This window comes from Pithys albifrons, chromosome 9 (genome assembly GCF_047495875.1).
Source record: "Pithys albifrons albifrons isolate INPA30051 chromosome 9, PitAlb_v1, whole genome shotgun sequence".
Taxonomy (NCBI): domain Eukaryota; kingdom Metazoa; phylum Chordata; class Aves; order Passeriformes; family Thamnophilidae; genus Pithys; species Pithys albifrons.
In genome coordinates, this window is record NC_092466.1 from 33,968,342 (window position 1) to 33,994,514 (window position 26,173).

General features: G+C 45.5%; 1 protein-coding gene across 3 annotated transcripts; it reads left to right on the forward strand.

Annotated features, from left to right (window-relative positions):
• On the forward strand, positions 1-25,875 carry PSAP (prosaposin). Of its 3 annotated transcripts, none has more exons than XM_071564289.1 (15): positions 1-108; positions 11,393-11,526; positions 12,795-12,869; positions 13,554-13,679; positions 13,925-14,119; positions 15,397-15,540; positions 16,082-16,138; positions 18,324-18,392; positions 18,852-18,965; positions 19,760-19,855; positions 20,061-20,247; positions 20,386-20,537; positions 22,188-22,268; positions 22,957-23,064; positions 23,598-25,875. In XM_071564289.1, exons 1-15 carry the CDS (start codon positions 60-62, stop codon positions 23,631-23,633), a joined length of 1,623 nt encoding a protein of 540 aa, XP_071420390.1. In that variant the 5' UTR covers positions 1-59; the 3' UTR covers positions 23,634-25,875. The 3 variants fall into 3 exon arrangements, with proteins under 3 accessions (XP_071420390.1, XP_071420391.1, XP_071420392.1); XM_071564290.1 differs by having other exon boundaries at positions 18,363-18,392; XM_071564291.1 differs by lacking the exon at positions 18,324-18,392.
• The last annotated feature ends 298 nt before the right edge of the window (positions 25,876-26,173 follow it).

Sequence of the window (26,173 nt, forward strand, 5' to 3'; positions counted from 1 at the left end):
TAAAGGTCGGCGCGGGCGGTGCCGGCGGAGCCGCATTGCAGACGGGCAGGGAGCGGGTCATGGCGCGGCCGCAGCTCCTCATCGGGCTCCTCAGCCTCTTCGCTGCCGGTGAGCGCCGCCCTCCGCCTACCCACAGCGCTTGGGCTCGAGGAGAGGTGCCCCTAGCGCCCAGCGTGCGCGGGATGGGTTGGGGGGGAGGCCGGACCTAACGCTGTTTGTGTTCCCGCAGCAGGACCGGATCCCCAAGGGAGGAAGAGCCGTTTGGGGGTTTCCAGGGCGCCGTCGGGGTGGTTGTGATGGACGGGCCGTGCTTGGGGTGGTGGCGGGGGAATCGCCCGAAAATAGCGCCAGGAGAAGGGGGAGAGTCCTGGTGGGGGCCAGGCCTTTGTCGCTGCTGGGAGGGAAGTGATTCCTGGCCCTGCGCATCCACATCCCGGCTGGAATCGGGCATCGCTGTCACCATATTGCTGGGGACGATTGGTAGGGACTGTTTTTTTCTGCCAGCAGCGCTGTTTATCTTCGTCATTCAGGGATAGATGGCCGTTAATCCTCTTGCAGATGGCGAGGGGTGGCCTTCGCCGTTCTGTGTTTTCATTGCGATCTCTTGCTCCACATGGAAAATTCCAGCAATTCTGCTGGTTGCTGCCTCGTTACCTGTTGTTGCAGGGGTGGAAGGAATGGGTAGGAATAGGTGATATTCTCCCTTTGGCACTGGGAGTAAAGTTTAGAAAGAGCAGTGCTCGTGTTTTGTACATTGCAGAGGCTTGACAGAAATGATTCGTGGTCTGACTGGAGCTGGAAAACACCTTTAGGCTGTGGCACGAAATAGCTAGAAACAGCAAAATCGAAGGACTCTTATGGTCATGTGCACAATTACTCAGAGTTTTCTTCTAAATAAGACTAATCCTAGAGCTCATTTGCCTACAAGGTGAACCTGCAGCATTTCACAAGTCAATTAACAAAAACCCCCTGACTGGCTGTTCAAAGGGCATAGGAATAACGAGCAAATTATGCCTATGAAATCTTTCATGATTGCCCATTAGTTTCATACTTTATTGTAGTTTTAATATCATAGAATGGCCTGGGTGGGATGGGACCTTAAAGGTCATCTATTTCCAACCCCCTTGCTGGGCACAGGGACACCTTTCCCTAGATAGACTGATAATATTTAATATTCTGCTCCGTGGACAGTGCAGTAGAGAACCTCAGAGTTCAGGCTGGAAGCAAGAAAGCAAATATCAGCTTTCACTCTGCATCTTTATCTGCTTTAATAGTGTATTTTGAGTCTGCTCTGCCCTGAATTAGCTGCCATGGGTTACCACTCCTGCTGGGACTGTTTCCAAATCGCTGAAATCATGGCAGTTTCCTGTGCTTTGAAAGTGAAAAGGGTTCACCTTGAAGTATCAGCCAGCTTTGCCATTAGTGTATTTAGGGAAATTGTAATGAGAAACCAGTTCAGCAATGAGACTTCCCTTGGCCTACCTGTTAAAGGCATGGTATGCAGTGAGGGTGGCGGGAGACTCGTCAGGCCTGTTTTTCTTTAGGAACTCTCTGTTTTAACACAAATAAACACCTGTCTTTTCCTCACCACGGTTCTGTTATGAATCCTAATCCTCTCTTCTATTGTGCAGATTTTTGTGGGGGTTTTCCTGTGACAACCTGCAACACCGTTTTTGTCTGCTAAGCTCGTTAATTAGCCGTGTGAAAATTCAGCCACCCTTGGCGTATCCTAATGGAGTCACTTGGCTGGTTTACAGGCCGGGAGGGTTTTTGGTTGACCTACTTACAGGAGCTTCTGTGCATCTTCCCTTTAAGGGACACACAAAGGAATTAAAGCAGGGTGGACAGGTCTTGGCATCTCCGGACCACTGATGCACACTCTGATTATTGCTTGTCTTTGAGGCCAGGAAAGGAAGAAGGCTGGGTGTGCTGTTAAAACAGAAGTCAATTTTCTTTAGCTGAATTTTTTTCCCCCCTCTCTTGCTAAGGTAAAAGTTAAGCAGAGAGTAGAAAGTATAAACTTTGAAGATGGGATTATTTCCCCCATCGCCCCTAAAACAGTAGACTGAAACTTTGGAAGGAAGAAAGATTCAAGTTAATATATAATTCCTCTAACAAACACTGGTCAGAACATCTGGGGACAGGAAATTTGAAGGCTGAGTTGGCCTGACTTGAATTTTCTGGAAGTTGTGGATAAAGCAGATAATGTGTTCTGTGGTTTGCAGGCTTGTTCTAGTTTTAAGTTTGGTTTATAACAAAAAATTTCCAGGCTGGTGCAGCCCAGGATTCTAGATTAAATTAGGAAAAGTGGAAGGTGTCTTATACTAGCCATGGGGTGTCACAGCCCCAGGGCAGTGCCTGTCCCTGTACTGGTACTGCTGATGCCCCTGGAGAATCATAGGATGGATTGGGTTGGAAAAGACCTCCGAGATCATCAAGTCCAACCCTTGGTCCAACTCCAGTCCCTTTACCAGATCATGGCACTCAGTGCCACGGCCAATCTCACTTTAAAAACCTCCAGGGATGGGGAATCCACCCCCTCTCTGGGCAGCCCATTCCAATGCCTGAGCACTCTCTCTATAAAGAATTTTTTTCTGATCTCCAACTTCAATTTCCCCTGGCAGAGCTTGAGCCCATCGTGCCCCCTTGTCCTGTTGCTGAGTGCCTGGGAGAAGAGACCAACCCCCACCTGGCCAGAACTTCCCTTCAGGCAGTTCCAGATAGTGCTGAGGTCCCCTCTGAGCCTCCTCTTCTCCAGGCTAAACACGCCCAGCTCCCTCAGCCTCTCCCCACAGCACTTGTGCTCCAGTCCCTTCTCCAGCCTCGTTGCTCTTCTCTGGTCCTGCTCCAGCCCCTCAATCTCTTTCCTGAACGGAGGGGTCTAGAACAGTTCTGGCCCCTTCTGACAAGAGCAACATTGGGGGACTGCCGCGTGTCCATGGAAGGGAGTGGAGCTGGGGAAGGGTCTGGAGGATCAGGAGCAGCTGAGGGGCTCAGCCTGGGGAAAAGGAGTCTCAGAAAGGACCTTCTTGCTCTTTGCAACTCCTGGACAGGAAGGGGAAGCTGGAGGGAATCGGGCCCTGCTCCCAGGTGAAAAACAACAGGATGAGAGGACAATAACCTCAAGCTGTGCCAGGGGAGATTCAGGTTGGAAATTAGGAGGAATTTCTCCATGCCGAGGGTGGTCAGGCATTGAAAGGGGCTGCCCAGGGAGGTTGTGGAGTCCCTTGCACCCCTGCAAGTCTTCAAGGAATGACTGGACATGGCACTCATTGCTGTGGGCTGGGTGACAGGGTGGTGATTGGTCACAGACTGGACTCGATCTTGGAGGGCTTTTCCAACCTAAATGGTTCTGTGATTATGTAAGAATAAAGTCCCTGTTTGTTAGAGGAGTAACGGGGTCTGAGGCACCTCTTGGCTGTCACACAACGCAGCGGTGCTTTGATGGCACACCTGTCATGTGCTCTGTGCAAACCTGCCCTTGCACAATCCCCTCCCTGCTCGCCGAGGAGGTTTATAAATAGAAGGTGTCGCTCCTGGTTGTGTCTGGAGGAGCTGGGGCCGTTCTTCCTGCTCACGGTCATGCCTGGTGAATGTGTGATTGGATCTGCAGAGCTGCCAGAGCCCAGTGCAGGCTTTTTGTGCTCAGGTTGGGCTGTTCCACTCACCACAAGGGAGCCTTTCTGGGGGCATCAGAAGGCCCAGGTGATGGGGAGGGTGGAGCAATAGAGGGGGAGCTTGTCAGCCAAACTGAACCTGTCACCTGATGTCATCTGAGCCTCTCCAGGAGCTTGGGCTGTGCTGTTTCAGGGAAGGTTTTTCTGCTGTAAAAACCAGGAAGGTTTTTATGTTATACCTGTGGGGAAAACAGGGCCATTTACTGCTGCCTGCCCCTTGTTTTTTGTTCCAATATCTCACATTGATCTGAGTCTTCAAAGCAGGTTGGGACAACTGAGGACTTTAATAGGTAGTTAATGTGTTTTTTGTCTCAGTCTTTAATAGCAAGACCAGTTGTCACAGAATCACAGACTATTCTGAGTTGGAAGGGACCTACAAGGACCATCAAGTCCAACTCTTAAGTCAGTGGCCCACACAGGGGATTGAACCCACAACCTTGGCATTATTACAACCGAGTTTTTAACCAACTGAAATAATCTCAGGGTCCCTGTATGGCATGAAGAGGGATTGTTTGTTTTTGATTTACTCTTCCACTTAGTTTTGCCCTTTTTTTCTTTATGTAGCAACTTTTTAATCCAATTAATTTGGTGCTTTCAAGATACCAGAGTACCTATTGCAATTTAAAAGGGCTGCTGTTGTGGTCTTTGACACGTACATATATTTTAGGGTAGTGCTTCTCTGTATTTGGTCATGGGGCAATGTTTGGTTTCAGGTGTCAGATAGCAGATTTCCCCACGCTCTGTGGTGTGGATAGAATCATAGAATGGATTGGGTTGGAAAAGACCTCCGAGATCATCAAGTCCAACCCTTGGTCCAACTCCAGTCCCTTTACCAGATCATGGCACTCAGTGCCACGGCCAATCTCAGTTGAAAAACCTCCAGGGATGGGGAATCCACCACCTCTCTGGGCAGCCCATTCCAATGCCTGAGCACTCTCTCTGCAAAGAAGTTTTTTCTGCTCTCCAATTTCCCCTGGCAGAGCTTGAGCCCATCGTGCCCCCTTGTCCTATTGCTGAGTGCCTGGGAGAAGAGACCAACCCCCACCTGGCCAGAACTTCCCTTCAGGTAGTTATCCCTTCAGGATAAGTTTGCCTGGTGAAAGGGGAATGTTGAATACAGGATTTCTGCAGAGATTGCAAGAAATCTGCCCTCCCCACCTGCAAAACCCCTCACAAATCAAAACCAGAAATAATGGCATAGACAATGAGTATGTGCAACATATTTTTGTGTATTTCTACAGGGATCTCCTGCAGGGAAAGTTGTTTCTCATAACTTTTTGGGAGTGTCTTGATGTATTGCATGGGACAACTTGCTCCTGATGACTATCAGATGTCCTTGAACATCCAGTTATCTCTTCTAGATTCTCATAGCAAAATCACAGGCAGAAGTCAGGGCTTGCTTGGCAGCAGCTTCTGGCCCATGCGGAAATTACTCCCATGCAAACTTTGCAATGACTGGGACAGTTGATTGGCGTGGTAGAGGTGATTTTATTGTCTCAGCTCATCCAGGTCTCTGCTCTCTTTGATTTTATTGTGATTGTATGTACACAAACTGCTCCTCTTGCCTTGTTTCCTTCTGGGGAGGGGAGAGAGGGACCACCTGAGGCAGAGGTAAGTGCCAAAATGAGAACGTGTTTCCTTCTGGGGAGGGGAGAGAGGGACCACCTGAGGCAGAGGTATGTGCCAAAATGAGAACGTGTTTCCTTCTGGGGAGGGGAGAGAGGGACCACCTGAGGCAGAGGTATGTGCCAAAATGAGAACGTGTTTCCTTCTGGGGAGGGGAGAGAGGGACCACCTGAGGCAGAGGTATGTGCCAAAATGAGAACGTGTTTCCTTCTGGGGAGGGGAGAGAGGGACCACCTGAGGCAGAGGTATGTGCCAAAATGAGAACGTGTTCCCCACTTTGAGGAAGAGTGTGGTTGTGGTGTTGACTCAGAACTCATTTCTTGTGAATTGCAGTGGTTAGAAATGTTTCATGCTTGGTTTTTCATCAGTAGATACTGAACAGGAAGACTCTGATTTTTAACAGCAATGCTGATATAACAGCCAGCCAGATTTCATCTCATTTTCCTGCAAATGGCCTGTAATCTCTCAAATATTGTGGTCATTTTACTGCCTCATTAATCCGTAGACACAGTAGCCCTCTGGCAAGAGTCACTGGTGTGTGACTTTTGAAGTTTTACTCATTAACTGACCAGTGTTGAGCTTTCAGTTTGAGGTCACTCCTTGACTTGTACGACTTGGTGAAGAAAAGTTGATCCCTCTTGACTTATTTAACTTAAAAACACTTTGCTTTTGCAATTCTCAAAAGAAGTGGGGAAAAGTCAGTAACCAACAGCAGAGAATGACAGAGGATGATGCATTCACTTGGTCTGTGGGTGTTTCTGAGAGATAAGAAATACTCTTTTTTGGTTTAACATTATCACATGGGAACCCAGGAAAAAACATCCCTCCTGATAAATATGTTAATATAGTTGGACAAGTTTAATTGTAGTTAAGGCCACATTTGACTTCCACTCGTTGAGGTGAACAGCAGCTCAGCGCTTTGCTTTTTTTCACAATTTACAGGTTAATTTGTCATTAACCATGTTGCTCACACCAGGGCTTTTGTAGCAGTTTGGTTTGGAGGAGGCTGGAGCCTTCAAGTTGAATTTCTTTGTGTTTTGGGTGGTAATTTTCTGGTTCATCCTTTGGTTCTTTAGGGAATCTGGCCCATTGGAATCCCTGTTCATAGAAGCCTATTAAGGTATCAAGCACAGTCACAGAAGTCTCATTACAGCTTCAGTACAGCTTTGGATGGGATTTCTCAGGATGTTTTTCTGAGAATCTCAGGGAAAAAATTCAGGCTGGCTGTCCCTGGAAGAGGACAATACAAATGCTTGAGAGAAGGGAAGGTTTTTACTCCAGAAAGGTAATTACCTAACAATTTCCCAGTAGCTGTCCTTGCAATCCAGACATTATAAGCTTTCTATGAGGTTGCTGTTTCCTGGAGAGGAGTGAAGAAGCAAATGCAACTTTCACCTCCTCCCTCCACACCAGTCACTTGGAATGGAAACACAGACAGGGTTGGGGCAGTGGAGGTGAGAGCTCCCTCAGAAAATATCACCTTTTCTACCTAGAAAGTTTACTGACCCATGCATGTGGAAGGAAGGAGGTGAAAGTTGCATTTGCTGCTTTGGAGAAGTGAAACAATGCACAGTTGCTGAAATAAGTAGGATAGAACAATGTGGGAGTGAGTTGCTGATTTCTCTTAATCTCCATGGCCTTTAAACTGGTTTTTATGTGAATTCCTGGCAGCTCCCCCTGCTGTAGCTGTCACTTCATAGAATCATAGAATGGATTGGGTTGGAAAAGACCTCAGAGATCATCAAGTCCAACCCTTGGTCCAGCTCCAGTCCCTTTACCAGATCATGGCACTCAGTGCCACGGCCAAGCTCACTTTAAAAACCTCCAGGGATGGGGAATCCACCCCCTCTCTGGGCAGCCCATTCCAATGCCTGAACACTCTCTCTGCAAAGAATTTTTTTCTGCTCTCCAACTTCAATTTCCCCTGGCAGAGCTTGAGCCCATCGTGCCCCCTTGTCCTATTGCTGAGTGCCTGGGAGAAGAGACCAACCCCCACCTGGCCAGAACTGCCCTTTTACTTTTGTTTCTGTTTTTCCCAGGATCTTTAGAAAGTAAGGCTGGTGGATATTCTTGCAGTGAAGGGGCATCTTTTCATATGAGATATGCAACAAAAATATTTCCACTTAATAGAGAATAAATTAATATAAATTTAACTCTATTTGAAGTCACTCCAGAAGATGGAAGAAAAGAAGCCATGATTGGTGTGTTGTGTTTGTTGTGTGGCTGCTTTCTAAAATGTGCCAGCCATGTGTGGCCCTGATAAACAATGTACCTGGTCACTGTTTGACCAGAAAGACCTGTACTGAAAACTCTGAATTTAGAGTTGTCTTGTCAGAAGGAAAGAATGTCCCCATTGTCCTTTGCAGCTGAGAGGGCACTGCTGTTCCACTATTCTGTTTCTGTAGGTAAGTGTTCATCTTGTGCTGAAGCTGATTCAGGTTTCCTTAATCTTTAGGCTTTTTTGGGACAGAAGTCTGTAGGTACCGTGTCATTTCTTTTTCCTCTGATGTTGTGCAGGAGTGAGGACTTTAAATAATAGCAGTGAGGAAGTGTTTGCAGTGCTTGCTTCCATCCTAAAATTAGCTTTCAGTGTTAAGTGGCTTATGAACAGTTTGCTTCTCATGCATTGCTGTCCCTGCTGCTCCTCAGTGCTTCTGAGATTGTCTTTGGCCCTCTGTAGAGGATGGCAGGTAACATTGATGTCCTTATTCCCAAATTCCAAGGGACTGTGTGCCCAGTGGCAGCACTTTGAGCAGAATCTGAGCAAGATGTGGCTGTGCACACTTCTGAGAAACTGCTCGTTTTCCTCCTCCCAAGCTGGTGAGATGGGATGCAGAGCAATCAAAGGCATTGAGTAGTTGATGTATTGTCAAAAATCAACCTAATTTTAAGACTTTTTTCCCTCTCCTTGTGAACAAGTCAGAGCATTTTGACTCTGTGTGAGCATCTGTTTGATACAGAAGCCACACGGCAGGGAAGGCATAAAGACACACAGCCAGAAAAGCTGATGAGTAGGAATAAATCTGAAGCGTAGAATTCTTGTCATGCACTTAATAATGACCTGTTGTTAAGGCTGTGAGGAAGGAACAGCCAGACCAGCTGTTGGACATTCTCTTGAAACTGGTATGGATCTGAAAAGTCACAGAGAAAGGGTATTAAAAAAGCAAACAAAACCTGAAAGGTCATTAAGGGCCAGATCAAACCAGTGCAGGTTACAGCATGAATGCCTCAGTTTAGCTCTTAAGAGTTTGAGAAACTGCTTGGGATAACTATAATTTGAGTTACATAGTTTAGGTTTGTAGTTTTACAGTAAGTTTCACTGTAGGGGCAGTAATTTTCTTTTGATTTACAGAAATAAAGGCATAGGTTAAAAGCTGTACTTGTAAAGTGTTGGGAGCCCTTAATTCCACTGTTTAAAGTCCAGGTCTTACTTGACTTTATTGAGAGCTTGACTGCCTTCCAGAGCCTTCCTACCACTGTCCAATGCCAGGATCTGAAAGGGAAGAAAACTCCCTCTACCAAGTGTATACTTGTAATTGTCACCCTGCCAGAGCTGACAGCTCTTTGGCTTCCCAGTCTGACTTTGAAAATTAACTATTCTTGTGCTCCCAGAGCCATAATGCTGAGTTTAGAATAGGCTGTAAATACTTTGCTAACCAGACATTATTAGGAGCTTTGAAGTCTTTCTCCTGCAGTTTCACAAGCAGTCCCAGTGTGCTGTCTTGCTCAGCAGTAATGTGCAAAAAAACAAGGGTTTCTGCTGAGAGAGGATGACGAGCTTCAGGCTCTTGTGAAAAAAAATTAGGTGTGCAAAGCACGTCCTTCTTGAAATAAATGGGTCGTTCCTCTGAAATGGAGTGTAAACAGGCTTTGTAAGTGAGCAGCTGAGGAGGCTGCAGTGCCACCTATACAGCAGTGTTGGTGTTTGATGTGTCTTTGCACCTGCTGCAGGCACTGGTAATTCAGCTGTTACAGTGATCCTCTAATAGCTTAGAACAAGACTTGAGAATTGGAAAAGTGATGGTTCATCTGCCATAAGCTCAGAATCATAGAATGGATTGGGTTGGAAAAGACCTCTGAGATCATCAAGTCCAACCCTTGGGCCAACTCCAGTCCCTTTACCAGATCATGGCACTCAGTGCCACGACCAAGCTCAGTTGAAAAACCTCCAGGGATGGGGAATCCACCCCCTCTCTGGGCAGCCCATTCCAATGCCTGAGCACTCTCTCTGCAAAGAATTTTTTTCTGCTCTCCAACTTCAATTTCCCCTGGCAGAGCTTCAGCCCATCGTGCCCCCTTGTCCTATTGCTGAGTGCCTGGGAGAAGAGACCAACCCCCACCTGGCCAGAACTTCCCTTCAGGCAGTTCCAGACAGTGCTGAGGTCACCTCTGAGCCTCCTCTTCTCCAGGCTAAACACCCCCAGCTCCCTCAGCCTCTCCCCACTTGTGCACTTGTGCTCCAGTCCCTTCTCCAGCCTCGTTGGTCTTCTCTTCTCAGTTGGGTTGGGAGAGACCTCTGAGATTATCAAGCCCAACCCTTGATCCAACCCCACTGTGATCACCAGCCCATGGCACAGAGTGCCATGGGCTGGTGATCACAGTGGGGTTGGATCAAGATGTGGTGGATTCTCTGTCCCTGGAGGTGTTTAAGAGGACACTCAGTGCCACATCCAGTCCCTTCTCCAGCCTCGTTGCTCTTCTTTGGCTCTGCTCCAGCCCCTCAAGATCTTTCCTGAACTGAGGGGCCCAGAACTGAACACAACACTCAAGGTGTGGCCTTACTGAACTTTGTAGGAATGAAACAGCTTAACTCCTGCCTCCTGGTTGACAATGTGATTTTACAGGATTTTGTCATCTGTAAACAGCATTGATGTAAAGATCCTCAGCAACACCTGTACAGATAATTGCTTGGAACAGGTTGGGGTTGCATTTTGTTTTGGTGGTTTTTATTATTATAAACTTTGACAGCAGTGCCCTTGTAAGCTTTGGACTGTGGTAGATTTTCCTGGAGCTTGTTTACTGTAGGATTTTAGGAGTAGTTTCTTCATAGGTGACTGCAGTGTGGGGCATTGCTGAAGAAACTAAGCCAACTGACAGATAGGATGGTTTTAGAAACTGGGAACAGTTGGGTGTCCAGTCCAGAGAGCGCAGTCAAAAAAAAAAAGAAAAAGCTTGAAAAGTCAGCAAAAAGCTGTAGTTGATTTACTTGTCCTATTGCTTACTCCTAGTGCAGATATTTTCCTTTTCTTTAGGAAAACTGTCCAGAAATGGCATTTTGTATTTGACTTGAAATCTTTGTAGGTTGGAAGGGAGTTGAGATGAGACTCAGGTAATGTCCAGACAAAGACTGGTACTTTTTTTCATCCCCACAGATTTTTCTGTACACATTTGAACTGCTGACCAAGAAAAAAAAGTTTAAATAGATTTAGTGATTTAAAAACTATGATAGACGATTCCTTGGGTTGTTTATTAACACTTTCTGTTTATGATCAGTGTTTTGGTCTGTACCTGCTGCTAAGTCCTCCATGTAATGTGTACATTGTTGTGGCTTCTAATCCTGTGAGTTTCCTCACTCTTCAGTTGCTGTGTGAGAACGGGGTGGTTCACGTGGGAGGAGGAATGCAGGCAGCAATGCCAGGCTGGTTCAGAGTTGAAGTGACAGTAGAACAGGGAGATTGTAGCCTTGGGAATCAGCTGTTTGAAGTGCAGATTTCTACAATGAGCAGTTCCCCTGGTTCAAGTCATCTTGTAGTTCTTGTGTGCTAAGCAAAGTGATAGTTTGTATTTTGTTTTTTTTTTTTTTTTTGCAAAAGGTGGTTGATGAGGGAATGGACTGGTGAGGTGCTGAGACTCAGGCACTTCATGAGGGAACTTGAGCTGTTGTGTTTTTTCTAGTTCTTTGTGTAGTCTGTGTTTGGGGCTCATGTTTCAGATCAAATTGCTGCATTGAAATAAAAAATGTTAGTAAACTGAAGCGGTGTACCAGAGGGGTTGTGGTTACACTGTGCAGGGTTAACCTGCTTGCTTTGGAGCAGAAATCATTCAAGCATGCAGCTGTGTGAGGATGATGTTTTTGGGTTTTTTTGCAGCTGTGGCAAGCCCTGTGCTGTGGCAGAAGGAGTGTGTGAAGGGGCCAGAGCTGTGGTGCCAGAACATCCGCACGGCGTCGCAGTGCGGGGCGGTGAAGCACTGCCAGCAGAACGTCTGGAACAAACCTGTAGTAGTGAGTATCCCCTACTGACACCTCTGCCCTGCCACCTGTGGTTGGGGTGGCTGCTTTCCACATGCTGGAATATCACAGAATCATAGAATGGATTGGGTTGGAAAAGATCTTAGAGATCATGAAGTCCAACCCTTGGTCCAACTCCAGTCCCTTTACCAGATCATGGCACTCAGTGCCATGGCCAAGCTCACTTTAAAAACCTCCAGGGATGGGGAATCCACCCCCTCTCTGGGCAGCCCATTCCAATGCCTGAGCACTCTCTCTGCAAAGGATTTATCTCTGATCTCCAACTTCAATTTGCCCTGGCAGAGCTTGAGCCCATCGTGCCCCCTTGTCCTATTGCTGAGTGCCTGGGAGAAGAGACCAATCCCCACCTGGCCAGAACTTCCCTTCCCCAGTCTCTGCTTGGAGTTACGTGCTGTCTCTGCCTCTGCTTTAATTGCTGTGTCTTAATTTAGGTGCTAGATAAAGGTTGCTTTTCACTGCTCTGCCTTGCAAAACTCGTCTGCTGACTTCTCCCGTGACCTGTTGCACAACCACTGAGCAATGTATGGAATGGAGTTAGTGGATTTCACTGGTTCCTCTTTATTACTGACCCCTAATTCATAGAGTCTTGTCTGCACTTGAGCAATGAGTTATTATGAAAACAGCAATTTGTTAGGTCTTTCTCAAAGTTTATGTTCCAGCACGTGCTAAGTTATGAAAGCCGTGAGAAACTGGTACAAATGTCACATTTGAGTTGAGTTTGCACTAAATATGAGGGCTGCCTTACTGGGTGTAACTGTAGTTTGGGGTGTTGTTTCAGAGTTTTACTTACAGATGCATTCAGTCCACACTGGCTGTGTCTGTGCTAAGATATTTCAGTTTAGGAAAGACTAAGGGAAGGGAGGAATGTCAGAACACAACTAAAATGAGGGAACCTGCCTGAAGCCTTCTAGCAAGTGTGAAGTCTTTGAAGAGCAAGGTAAAAGGTTCAGGAGCAGGATTCTTGGGACAATATACTTAATACTTCAAGGGACTGGGACTTGGTGAAATGAACTGGTAGTGACATGCCAGCTTCTTCATGCCATGTTGATTTACTGAAGAAACTGGAGCTGGACATGCTTGAGACAGCCTCACTCTCTGTTTAAAAGTTCTCTTGCCAGCCTCAGCCAGTATTTCAATTCTAAATGTAGTGTTTGTTCTTTGTGTTATTATTTACACATTATTCTTACAGGCACTTAAATCTTTCCCTAAGTAACTCTGCCTCTTTCTCTCTCTCTCTCCAGAGCAGCATTCCCTGTGACTTGTGTAAGGAGCTTGTGACAGTGGTTGGCAAGGTTTTGAAGGATAATGGCACTGAGGTAAGCAGAGCTCCTTTTCTCCTTGCTTCAAAACACTGTTTGATTTCATGGACCTAATAAGATCTCGTGAGGGGATGGTGGAAGGGTTGTCTGTGTTGTTGTTTACCTAACATGAGCAGCAGATGGTGAAAGGGACTAGAGTACATGGGAAAAGGCTTTTGAACAGCCTCTGCTGGTTTAGAAATTAGCAAATTCTAGAGCCTCTCATGCTTTTAATGCACCCCTGATGGAGTGTAGCTGCTTAATAAAATTGTTCTGGTGCCCAGTGGGCCATCAACCTCTAAAGGTGGAGCACTGCAGTCTCTAGAAGTGGATGATTACACAAAGTGGCCTTTGTTTGAGTTTGTGAACCTGTGAGTACTTTGTATAAACAAGTCACTGTCCCACTAGTCTGTAATTTCACTTCCTCCTCCTAAATGTGAATGTTCTGTTCTGGCAAGGCTGTGTTGTGCAGCCCTTGCAAGCAGTATTGGATATTTTCACTTTGGCAATCTGATCAAAGATCAGGACTGGGGAACATGGACTTGTAGTGTAAAACCTCACTGTAGTTGTGCTTCCCACTGCCTGGACCTACCTGAGTCCAAGGAGCTTGTTTTGGGCTTTGTATTGTGCATTTTGGGAATGGAAAGAATATTTGAGAGAGAGAGAGCACTAATCTATCCATGCCCACATCATCTTTCATAGGAGGAGATCCGCTCTTACTTGGAAAAGACATGCGAGTTCCTTCCTGACCAAGGCCTGGTCTCTGAGTGCAAAGAAATAGTGGATTCCTACCTACCAGTTATCATGGATATGATCAAAGAAGAGCTGGTAAGTGGATAACCATTTTCAACTATTGGAATTAAAAGTTGTGCTCCTGCAATGCTTGAATTTCTCTTCTGCATAAAATTGTGCATATTCTTCAATCCTGTATTGATCACTGGTGTGAGTTTGAAGCCTCTCCCTGGCTAGGAAACATTGTGCCTGTCTGTCACATTTTAGCTGACTGAGTTTTTAAACTCCACATAAAAGTGACATGAGTTTGGAGCTTTATGAGTGTCTCTTGTCTCCCCTAGGATAAACCTGAGGTTGTGTGCAGTGCCCTTGCCCTGTGCCAGTCCCTTCAGAAGCACCTTGCAACAACGAAGCTTCAGAAACAGCTCCAGACCAACAAGATCCCAGAGCTGGATTTCTCTGAACTGGCATCCCCATTCATGGCTAATGTGCCTCTTCTCCTTTACCCTCAGGACAAACCCAAGCAGAAGCCCAAGGTAAGGGTGCAGGGCTGTTCCAGTGTGGACTGTATGTATAATTCAGCTCAGTTGGTTAAAACTTGGTTGTAACAATGCCAAGGTCATGGGTTCAATCCCCTGTGTGGGCCATTGACTTGGGAGTTGGACTCGATGATCCTTGTGGGTCCCTTCCAACTCAGAATAGTCTGAGATTCTGTGAATTCTGTGATAATCTTGGATTAAGTTCTACAGTCTGTAAAGACAAGACAAGTGCTGTGCTGTTCCCGTACAGGACTGCGGAAATCAAGCAGGTCTTACTGAAAACAATTGTTTCTGAGAAAAAGTTTGACACCAGTGTTCAAAGGAACTCTTCCCACATTCTGAGTAACCTGCTAGCTCTGCCCTTCGGGGGAAGCTTTGTCTCTGAACGTAGAGGTGACAGGCTTGACTGGAAAAAACCAAATAGTTGACAGAGGGGAGTAGATGAGAGAATGAAGAGGCAGCAATAGGACAAGGGGGCACGGGCTCAAGCTCTGCCAGAGGAAATTTAAATTGGAGATCAGAAAAAAATTTCTTTCCAGAGAGAGTAATCAGGCATTGGAATGGGGTGCCCAGAGAGGGGGTGGATTCCCCATCCCTGGAGGTTTTTCAACTGAGATTGGACATGGCACTGAGTGCCATGATCTGGTAAAGGGACTGGAGTTGGACCAAGGGTTGGCCTTGATGATCTCGGAGGTCTTTTCCAACCCAATCCATTCTGTGATTCTGTGAACTTGGGAGCAGAGGCTGAGTGATAGTAGTAGCAAGTCAGGGTGTGGGAGTTAAACAGTGAGTGGGTACAGAACAAGCTGCTGTGGGTAGAGCTGGTAAGATCTATGCCAGATCTGGAAACCTTCCCACTGTGGTCTGTAACAAAACCCAGAGATTTTGAAGATTGGGTGTCTTAACTGTTATCTCGGTTTTGGAGCCAAGTATGTACCTAATCTCCATCTAGTGGTTGGTGCATGTACCCGCAGTGGCTTGTTCTGTGTTAGCTCAGGCTTCAGAGTATTTTTATTAATACAGATCACAGAATTCCAGACTATTCTGAGTTGGAAGGGACCCACAAGGATCATAGAGTCAATGGTCCACATAGAGGATTGAACCCATGACCTTGGCATTACTACAACCAAGTTTTAACCAACTGAGCTAATCTCAATATTCTATAGAGTATTTATTAAGGTTTGTGTGTAACTCAAAATACCTTGTAAAACCTGATACTAACAGCAGCTTCTAGAAGTTATGTCAACTTCAGTTTCCTTTACCTCTTTGTCCAGGCAAGTGGGGATGTGTGCCAGGATTGCATTCAGCTGGTCACTGATGTTCAGGAAGCTGTGAAGACAAACTCATCTTTTGTGAAGTCTTTGGTTGCTCATGCCAAGGAGGAGTGTGACCGTTTGGGACCCGGAATGTCCGATATGGTGAGCTGCCCTTTTGTGTTGGAAAAAAATCTGTCCTGAATGCAAACAACACAAAGTGGTTTGTTCAGTGCCTTAATCCCCTCATTGTATTCTCTATTTAATAAGGCAAGGGAGAGTATAGTTGCATGTAGGATACATTGCACAGTGTAACAGAACAATACTGAAATTGTAATTCTGGTGGTCAGGGAAGTTGGGTGGGTGTATGGGACTGGGGAGGAGGAGAAAGGCTCCAGGTGGTTCTGGCCCTTAAGGGCCTTTCTCACCCAAATGATCTGGCAGGGTCATGTGGCTGTATCAGTGGGGAAGGGCTTTTTGCCCTGAGAGGAAGAGGAAAGAACTCAGCAGATGAGCCATTATCTGTACAGTGATTGTGTAACCTGAAATGCCATCTTGTATTTGGGGCAAGCTCTGAAAGACAACAGAATAGTTATTAAGTAGAGCAGGTAAATTAATGCCTTGAGATGTGTTAGAAAATTCTAGATCAACTTTGCAGTGCAAGTGGTTTGATAGTCACAAGACTTTCTTTTCCCCCCTCCTGCAGTGCAAGACCTATGTCTCTGAATATTCTGACTTGGCTATCCAGATGATGATGCACATGGTAAGATCAGCAGAATATAATATTTGCTCTCAGTTCATTTTTCTGGTTTGTGTAGCAGCTTCTTAGGAAACAGGGAACATAAATTGCAGTAAAACTCTGGGGTAAACCTATTAAACTCTGTAAGTGTTGGTGTTAATGCTTTGAACTTTGTGTTTAATTGGGTGCTAATTTCAGAATGCTTTCTTTAGCACTTTCTTTCATTTCATAACCACTTTTGTGGTGCCAAAGGCACTTGAATTCTTTGAAATGTGGAAGGTACATTACACATATTCCTTTATACTCCTTTTTCTCAGTCCTGTACTTAGACCTCTTCCCCACTCCCCACCAAATTAGAGGATATTAGAGTTGTCTGTCACAGTGTTGCAAAATTAGTTCAAGTATTAGAGGTAATGTGTCTTTCTGAAGCAAGACTAAACATCCTTTGGAGTTACTATCTCAAGGTTCCTGCTCTCTGGGCTCTTGACATGACCCATGGAAAGTGAGTGGTGCTGCACCAGCTCCAGTCTCCTTCAACATGCATTTACCTCTGACCACCTCCATGGCAACTCTTTACTCAGGGATCTCAGAACCTTTTAAACAACTAACACTAAGCCTTTCCTAGAGATTTCTGTCCCTAATATCACAACAAACTGTAGGTGAATTTCTGAGTGGACTGTATGGCTGACTTGAACCTGACCTTGGCTACACAATGGCCATTTTTTGTTGCCAGTTGCTAAAGGCTACTTAGAAGCTCATCCTGTTTCTTAAGCATTTGGAGGGGGAAGTCAATCTTTGTTCCAACAGCACTTAGTTTCTCATTTTAAGCATTGCAATGCAGTGTGGTGTTAATACCTGAAATCGGACTGTGACCACACCTTGCGTCTGAGTGTTGTCCACACTCTTTGGAGATAATCTTGCCCAGAATGCCTTAATGACTGCAAATGAGTAATGCTGGTCAGCACCATGCAATTAAATGTGGGTTAGCAATGCCAGCTAAGGATCTTTGGGGTGGGGACTGTGTCATATTCCATTATCTCCATGGAAAGAACATATGCAGTTCCATGTGCTTGATGTGTTTTTTTCTCTTTAACTGTTATCTTTAATTTCTCCTTTCTTCCTTTGTCTGCAATCTCCCCTGTCAACAGAAGGATCAGGTAGGTGAGCACCTTGCCTGTGGTGATAGCCTGCTTTTAGTTCACCTTTTGCTCTTAAGGGCTTGTAGTTCACTCCTTGCTCTTTTAGTTGTGTACATGGTGTGACTGTACTCAGTATTGACAGATACAAGGCATATTTATGTCCTTCAAACAGAGAAAGACTATAGGCTTCCTTCAGTGCTGCTTTCAGCTCCAGAAACCAGTTTGTGCCACTAAGATTTCAGCTTGATTATGCTTTGACCAGTAGAGCAGAAAATGTGCTCCCTCTTCTAGAAGAAGGACAGATGTGGGCAAAGCTCCTGGTTTAAAGTCTGGGCTCAAAAGGGCTTGAGCAAAGCTGTCCTGGGGTCGTTTCTTGGTTAACCTTCAAATCTAGGACAATAGTGTAGATGTTTGAAGTATATGAAGTGAAAAGATGTGGGAAGCCTTTAGGCTCCTGCTTCCTAGAGCAATTTGGGCTTTTAATTAGCCCAGTCCTGTGAGACCTTGTGTCTGTCATCTCCCTGTGAGAGAACATGTTGTGTGTCTGTGGGTGTTGCTGTAACATTAATATCTGGAGTTGCTTCTTACAATGCATGAACCAAAGGGCTTGACTTAAAGGTGCTGCCTGGAACAGTCTGAAGCAGCCCAGTATCTTTGAGGTGCTGCTTTGCTTGTGCATGAGGTTGTGGCATGTGATGTATTAACTCCAACATCATAAGCCTCTGCTGTAGGAAGCTTGTGACAGGATGGGGTATGGTCTTCTAATTACCTGTAGGACCAAGGGTCTCTTTTTTAACTTTAGGTGGGAAAACTCAAGTTTTGTGTCTCACTCTGTGTGGCCTTTCTCACTTTGCTCTAAGGAGGCCACATGATAACCCAGTTTGCCTCATGTCCAGTATTTATTTTTGTGTTAGTAGTGTTTCCAAAACCTTTGAGAAAGATTTATAAAGCCTTTTTAAAGACTTTGTTTGCTGTTTTCTCTTACTCTGAAAAGAACACTGGGAATACAGTTATTGCAGTAAAAATGGTTAGGCTTAGGTTTTAACAGGCTTAACTTTTGTTTCTTGTAGGCTGTGTTCAGTAATGAGAGAAACTGTTTCTGTTTGCAGAATGTGATGTTACTGGCAGCTTTAAAGAAGGTAGTTTGTGGATGAGGAAAGAAGTCCTTTCTTCAAGGCATTTCTTTCAGCTTTTGGGTGAACTCTGAAGTCAGAATAATTGGTCTCTTTGTGATTACTTAAAGCTGGGAAGCAGCTTTGTGGATGCAGGTCTAAAGTGATGCTGGTGGCCTGTTATGGTGTTGGTAGTTCTTAAGTCAACTCCTTTTGAAGGGCTTGCATAGTGTGGCTTATGGTAAATGGGGTTTTAAAATGAGGTTTTTAACATCTTCCTCTTTAAAAGGAGCTGCTAAATTTCACCTGGTAGCTGTCTTGCCTATAACCATATCAAATGCTTTGGCAATACTTGAAGTAGAAGTAGTCATGAAACTTCTGGTTGTGTGGAGCCTTTTAACACTGTGTCCTGTCCCTGCTCCCAGGCTCCTTAGAATGGGCAGAGTCTTCTAGACTTTAAAAAATTGCTTGTACATCTCTTTCCAGCAAGCAAAGGACATCTGTGCCATGGTTGGGTTCTGTGCTGCTGTGAAGTCTGTTCCCCTGCTGCCTCTGGTGCCAGCTCAGGTGATTCATGAGGTGAAAATGGAAACTGTGGAGGTAAGATGGACTTTTTGTACTTAACAGCTTTGCTTTCCTTTTTGCTTTAATGTAACAAACTAACAGAAAAATATGAGCTTTTATGCACAGAGTAATCCAAGCCTCCCTGTATGTAAATTCCTGGCCTCTTCTTGTTTCTGATGCTGATTTGTGAAGTAGGAGAAATGATTGATTTGTTAGAACAGCAGAGCTTACACTGAACCAAAGCTACAAGGTAATGCTTCAGGACTGAAATGGGAACTCTTGTTCCAGCAGTTCTGAATGTCACCTCAGATGTAAATTGCTCAATTGGAAATTTGAGGTTATGTTTCTATCACTTTTAAAAATGAGGCAGCACTCAGCTTGTGCAGTGAATGATCAGAGTCAGAATGCTGAAGCTGTGAGTTTGAGAAAGTGTCTTGGCTTCTCCAAAGGTTTGTTTTGCAATGAGAAGGATGCTCTCAATTCTAGGAAATTTTGTCCTCAATTAATGTATTTTAAAAACCACTGTACAGTTCCCTTGACTTGTGTCTCTGTGGGATTGCTTATTTCTCTGTGTCTACTGAATTCAGCTCCCCTTTCTTGTCTGACCTGGGGATTGTAGTCTTAATTAGTCATACAATTAATTGCCTGTTCATTCAGAAAGGCATTTTACTGAGACCTTTGAGGTTGGGTATGGGTTCTTTGTGACCTTTTGCATACAGCTCTAGGTGAAGAAGCACATGAGTGCTGTTAAGCTGATCTCTTAGGAATTGTTCCTGTCAAATATGTCCCAATGCTGATTCACCATTTGTGTGTTTCTTCTGTGTGCTCAGAAGGCCTCAGTGCAAGAGAAGAGTTTTTCTGTGTGTGAAATATGTGAGACCATGGTGAGAGAAGTGACTGGCCTCCTGGAGAGCAACAGGACAGAGGTGTGTAAGTGGTGGGCATGGTACCTCTTCCTGGGCTTTGCCTGAAATGGGGCTGTGTTGGAGGGCAAAAGAAAGTTAATTTTATTGGCTGTTTTTCATGGCAGCGAAATGTCTGTCCTGGGTGAGACAGAAAAGACATGTTTATGAACTGAGTGAAATTTCTGCCCCTCATTTTCCATTTCCCCCACCCTTCTTTGTGCTTCAGGAGGAGATTGTGCATGAAATGGAGGCGGTGTGCCGCCTGTTCCCAGGAAGTGTCAAAGACCAGTGCAAGGACTTCATAGAGGTGTATGGCCAGGCTGTCATTGACATGCTCCTGGAGGCAACAAACCCTGAAACTGTCTGTGTGATGCTGAAATGCTGTGCAGCCAACAAGCTTCCTCAGCAGCCAGGTGGGTAGTGAGAGGTCTGGTGTCCACATGAGACAGCTCACGTGTCATGAGATCTCTCTTGAGGACACTTTGCTGATACTGTCTCCTTTTTCTTTGTAAGCACTGATGTTTGGTTTGTTTTTTAATTTTCCTTCTCAGTTACAGTGAAACCTGCAGATGGCTTCTGTGATATCTGCAAAATGGTGGTAGCTTATGCAGACAAAGAGCTAGAGAAGAATGCCACAACAGCTGAGATTGAAGCTTTACTGGAAAAAGTGTGTCACTTCCTGCCAGAGTCTGTCAGTGATCAGGTAAGGAGTGTGTGCAGGAGGCAGACTACAAAGCCATGGTCTTGTTGATGGTTGGGAACTGTCCTTACTATTTGCTGGGTTTACATAGTTCCTACAGTGACAAGCTTAACCTTGTTTTTTTGTGTTTCACCTGATATTTTGTCTACATGCTAATTTTAGGTCCATCTCTCAAGTGTCTCTACTTCTGCTATAAATGTCCAGGTACTAATAACAGAGGTCTCTGTGTTTGGCCAAATGCCTTGTCCATGGCTGGAGACAAACTGTCCACAGGTGCAGCTGGGACTGGCTTGTGTCCAGCAACCTGATCCTTCCCAGGTTTTTCCCTTTATTAGCACCAAGGCATAGCAGCTTCTCATGTGCAGCAGAGCAAAAATAAATAAATAAAAAAGAGAGAACAGGCTTTATCTGAGGCAGTGGAATGACCTCACAGGCCATGCTGTGTGGCATGGCAAGGCAGATAGAGGTGAACAGAAGGATGAAAGAGAGTCCTGGAATACTTTGGGTTGGAAGGGACCTTAAAGGCTATCTGGTTTCAATCTCTTCCCATGGACAGGGGCATCTTGGAGAGCATTTGGAAAAACTGCAAGGCAGTGTCTCGTGTTGGATTTTGTAACAGCTGTCAGTCTTCTGCTGGAAGTTAGGAAGAGTTTGGTGTGCAGGGGATTAGGTTTTCTCCCTTCCCATCCTTGGGAGCCGGCAGTCCTTTGAATAGATGGAGGCTTTTAAGGACCTGAATGGGCTGGCTGGATTGTTGTACTAATTTGCAGTCAGGAAAGGTTTGCCTGGAAATCCTCTGAGAACAGTGGGTGGGAACAGCTGATGGTTGGTTGGTGGTTGTTTTTTTTTCTCTCAACACTGATGCTGTTCAGAGGATTAATGGAGTAATTGGAAGTAAGCTGGCATAATTCCAGTGAGACACCTGTTAGACCACTGCTATCAAGATTTACCTGGAAATCTTACTAGGTGGCTGCTGAGTGTCAGCAAGTGGCAACTGCTTGTAAGTTTACCAGGAGTAGAATGTACAGGTTTAAAGCATCTGTGGAACAGCCCTTCCTGCTGTGAGAGGCTGTTTAATAACTGTGGTTGACTTATTAATGGTGCTGTTTAGTCTCTGCTGAGAGCAGCATCTTTCTGAGCTCTGGAGATAGTCTCTCCACTAGAGGGAGAGAGACTGTTCCTGATGGAAGTGCTCCTGCTACTGCCTGATCTGGAGGGAATAGGAACTACTTGGGTAAAACTGCTTAGGAGTCCTTGCTGCTTTGCTGCTGCCCTGTTCAGGATGTTTGTCTCCAGCTGGTTCTGTGTGCTTTCCTCTTGAGACAGCAGTGATCTCCACGATCAGAGATCAAGCTTTGCAGTCAAAGCTTCTCCTGCTTGGTTCTTCTCCCAAAGTCTGTCCTGTTTGGTTCTTTTCCTTTTGACCCCTTCTCTCCTCATGACCTGTCTGCAGACAGCTGCAGGCAGGTATGAACTAGTAAAAAACTGTGTGATTAGTGCCATGCTGAGTCCTTTTCCATCTGCAGAGCTCCAGCCTCTGCTTTATCCATTTGGAGTGTGTTGTTGGGGTGTTTGGGGTAGCACACAGACCACACATTCCTCTTCTTCCAGAGGCTCTAACAGGAGAATCTCCCAACTTGTGTTTTGTTGCAGTGTGTTCAGTTTGTGGAACAGTATGAACCCGTGGTTGTGCAACTCCTGGCGGAGATGATGGATCCCACTTTTGTTTGCACTGTGAGTATTGCTTTTGGGTTTATGAGTAAAGGCTTTGATACAGTCCTGCCTACTCTGTGTGCCTTCCAGTGCCTAAACATGCAGAAACTCTGCTGGAATAAGAAACAGCACATTGGAGGAAATGTGGTTGTGCAAGGCCTGGGATTCAGTGGACAGCTGACTGCAAGCCTAGTGCAGGGAGGGACAGAAGGAAAGAGCTGCCACTGCTGAGCTTCAGTGACAGGGTGTGGTGTGTCCTGAGTGTGGTGGGAAGTTAAATGACACCTCTTGAGAAAAGCTGCTCTCTAGAAGAGAAAAGCTGCTCTAGAAGAGAAAAGTTGATCTCTTCTCTGGAAGATCTTTTTTCAAAACTTGGTATGAAAAATCACAGAATCACAGACTATTCTGAATTGGAAGGGACCCACAAGGATCATAGAGTCCAACTCTTAAGTCAATGGCCACACAGGGGATTGAACCCATGACCTTGGCATTATTACAAAGGAGTTGCAGTAACTTAATTCTTCCCTGTGTCAGGTCCCAGTTTCATGGTTGCTCCATCAGCTGCAGCTCTGACCTCAGTGAGAGATCCTGCAGCTGCCTCAGTGCAGCTTTCACACTCACTCAGGTGAAAGCTCAGGTGTAAGGCTGGGCTTGAGATCTCTGGGTGCAATTAGAAAGGTGCTGACTCTGCTGCTTGTTCTTTTCACAGAAACTGGGAGTCTGTGGATCAGCTAAACAGCCCCTCCTGGGGGAAGAGGCTTGTGTCTGGGGTCCAGGTTACTGGTGTAAGAACATGGACACTGCTGTTCAGTGCAATGTACGTAAAGCAGGACTCTGCCTCCAGCTTCCTATTGACCTTTGGTAGCTCCTTACAAGCCTTTTTTTGGGTTCTACCACACTTGGAAGTGTGTGAATTCCAGTTTAAAAAAGCAAAAGGGTATTGGCATTCGTAAGCCTTAGCTTTCATAAAGCTGATTTTCCTCCACTTTTTTTTCCTATCCCTCACCTGACTGCTGGTATTTCAGAACCTATAGTAAGGTACATTGTCAGCTGTCAGTGTTCCTGCAGCCAACAGATCATATCATGATCTCTCCATCAGGCTCTAAAAATTGGCTTCCAGCATTGCTTTCTCTGCCATGCCTTGATGGCTGAGGGTCATCAACTTTCTTTCCTGAAGCTTTGGGGTGGGAATGAGGATATTATTTATTCTGTTCGACTTTGAAATCACTTTAAGAAAAGCAGATTTGCTCTCAAGATCTTGGCTCAGGATCAGGTGTTGAATTGTGTAGATGTATGCTGGTTTGCAAACAGGCTTTTTTCCACTAACATCAACTATTATTTTCCCTTTAGGCTGTTGATCACTGCAAACGTCACGTGTGGAACTAGAAGAAGAATTTCCAGTTCTGAAAGTTTGCCATGGCTCTTAAAAAATGTGGGCTGAGGTTGGCAGAGAGCTGTTATCTCACCTGTCCCTCCTCTCTGCCTCGTTAACAATTTGACCTTCAAGTTCCTTTATTGTAACTCCTCTGTAGCAGTGCTGCTGTTGAAGGATCAGATCTTCATCATTGACTTAACAAAAATATTTCTGATTGTACAGTTTAACTCATTATGCTCCTAAAAATAGTCAGTGTGTTGTAGATTTTTTTTTTAATTGGTAGGCTGAAGTGTTTTTTAGGTGCTGGGAAGAATGACAGAGAAGGTGAAATGAGACAAGGCTCTTTTAATTTAAAAAAAGAACAAGATAGCAACTAAACTTTCAAGTGTCTTTCTGTAGAGGGAGCATTGTGAAGATTTTACATGCTTTGCATTTTTAACATCTGGCTGGAATGTTAATTTTCTGTGTATGGGAACTCTAACGGATAATGTTAAATCTGGGAATCTTTTCAGCTGGCTTTTTCAAAGCTCTACAGATGCAGAAGAGGGGGCTTTGTGTGCCCAGCTACCTTTGAAAAGTAACTGGTTCCTGAAGAGATGCACTTGAGTGATCACGCTTTTGCATTGAAGTGGCCATGCTTGTGGCTCCTGGTGTTGTTACAGCTGAGGAAAACCCTCCCTCAACCTTTGATCACATCCTTTTGATTTCCTTGGACTACTTGGTCTAAGCATGGGTGTTCTGCTGCCAAGCCCTGTCCAGTGGGATGTCAGTCTCCTAAAGCATGCTCATGTAATTAAGGAATGACTCCCTTTTTTCTTATCCTAGTTGCTCAATTCTGCTTAGCCTTGCAGCTTCCCACATGCAGCCAGGCCAGGTGCAGAGGAGGTGGGAGATGGAGGAGGAACAAGTCAGCAGGTGCTGTGCACATGTCAGAAGGAGGTCAGCACCGAGGGCAGAGCGTGTGGGGAAAATGGGGTTTGTTGTAAACTGCCCATTTGTTCCTTGATCTGCTTTTTCTCTCATAGCATATTTCAGTCATTATTCAGAGGCTCTATGAGACTTGGGGCAGTTTTCCTCTGCTGCCACCAGTTCTCACTGCCACTCTTCTCAGTAGCTGGAGGTATAAATTCTTATCCAGAGTTCCCATTTCTGATGGGAATTGCAGCAAGCAGAGGTGGCAGATTGTGGGAGCTCTGCTGGCACACCTGACAGCCTGCCTTTCACACCTCTCTGAAATTCCACTGAAATGGCCTGAAATCCCCCCATGCTGCTGCTACCTATGGCACATGTCAGGCCCTTGATGTGAAGGATCCTTGGGAATGAAAATCTTGCTTGTATTGCATGAGATGGACCTTGAATTTGATACGTAATTCTGATCAATGTAATCCCCAAAACACAGATCAAACCCCCCAAAACAGAGGAACCAAAGTAGCTCTGAGGAGACCTTTGGGAAGGAGCATCTGGGCAGATGTGGAGCTTTGAAAATTCCAGTCCTGTTCAGAAAGATGCTGCCGACTCCTGCTGTTCCTGTGGTGCCTGGGATGAGCAGGAACTCCCATAACAAAGTTGTAGCAGCAAGCAGAGTATTTTTCATTGGAAAACCACTGGACTATACAGGTTTTTAGTTACTCTCATACTAAATGCCTGGGCAGTGCTGACAGATGGCAATAGAGGTTTGTCTCTCCTGTTTGCTGAATGCTGAAGCACCCATGACTTTAAAAAATAAAAAAAAAAAAAAGAAAATTTCCCCTAAAGGTATATAAAATACCTGCAGCTTTCTGTCTTGGCAGGCTTGTGCACTGTTCTGGTGGTGTATCCCAGTTGGGGTAGATACAGCAGATAGGAAATGGGCTCTTCCTTTGGCACCACTGCCCTGCAGGGATGGGTTGTGTTACACCCTGGTGTGTAGGATGGTGTTTGGTGTTTTAAACTGGACTGTGGTCTCTTAACATGGATCTTTATAGTGGGGAGGAGGGGCTGCACTAACAGGTTGGGAAGGTTTTATTTTTCTGGGGTTTTTAGTAGGATCCATGCTGGTGAGCTGCCTGGCGAGGTGAGCTGGGGAAATCCGGTGCTGCCTCTGGGAGTCCCTGTAGTTTTCTCCCTTCCTGTGGACTGTGTCACCTGTCCTGCTTGAGTTGTGCTGGGGGCACATGTGCAGTTGCTTTCTCAAGAACATTGTCTTGATTTTTGAATTTTTTTTTTGCACAAAAGCTTCCTTAATGAACAATAAAAACTTCTGTAAACCGGTAATTTTCTGTGTTTTGTTTCCTTGTGTGCTGGTTGCTGAAGGATCTTGTTCAGCTTCCCTTTGGCTGCAGAGCCAAGAGAAGGCACATCCCACGAATGAATCGTGAATGGGTTCAGGTTCCCATTAAGCTGCTGGTGGTGCCTTGCAGGCTGCGTGTTCCATCAAGCCTTTGTTCTGCTGAGCATGGTGGGAGGTGGAAGAGGCTTGCCTGGGATTGCTGCCTGTTCCCTGGACAAACATGACGCTTGGTGTGAGGAAACAGCCCCGTGTTGCAATCCCTGCCTTGCGCAGGCTGGAGGG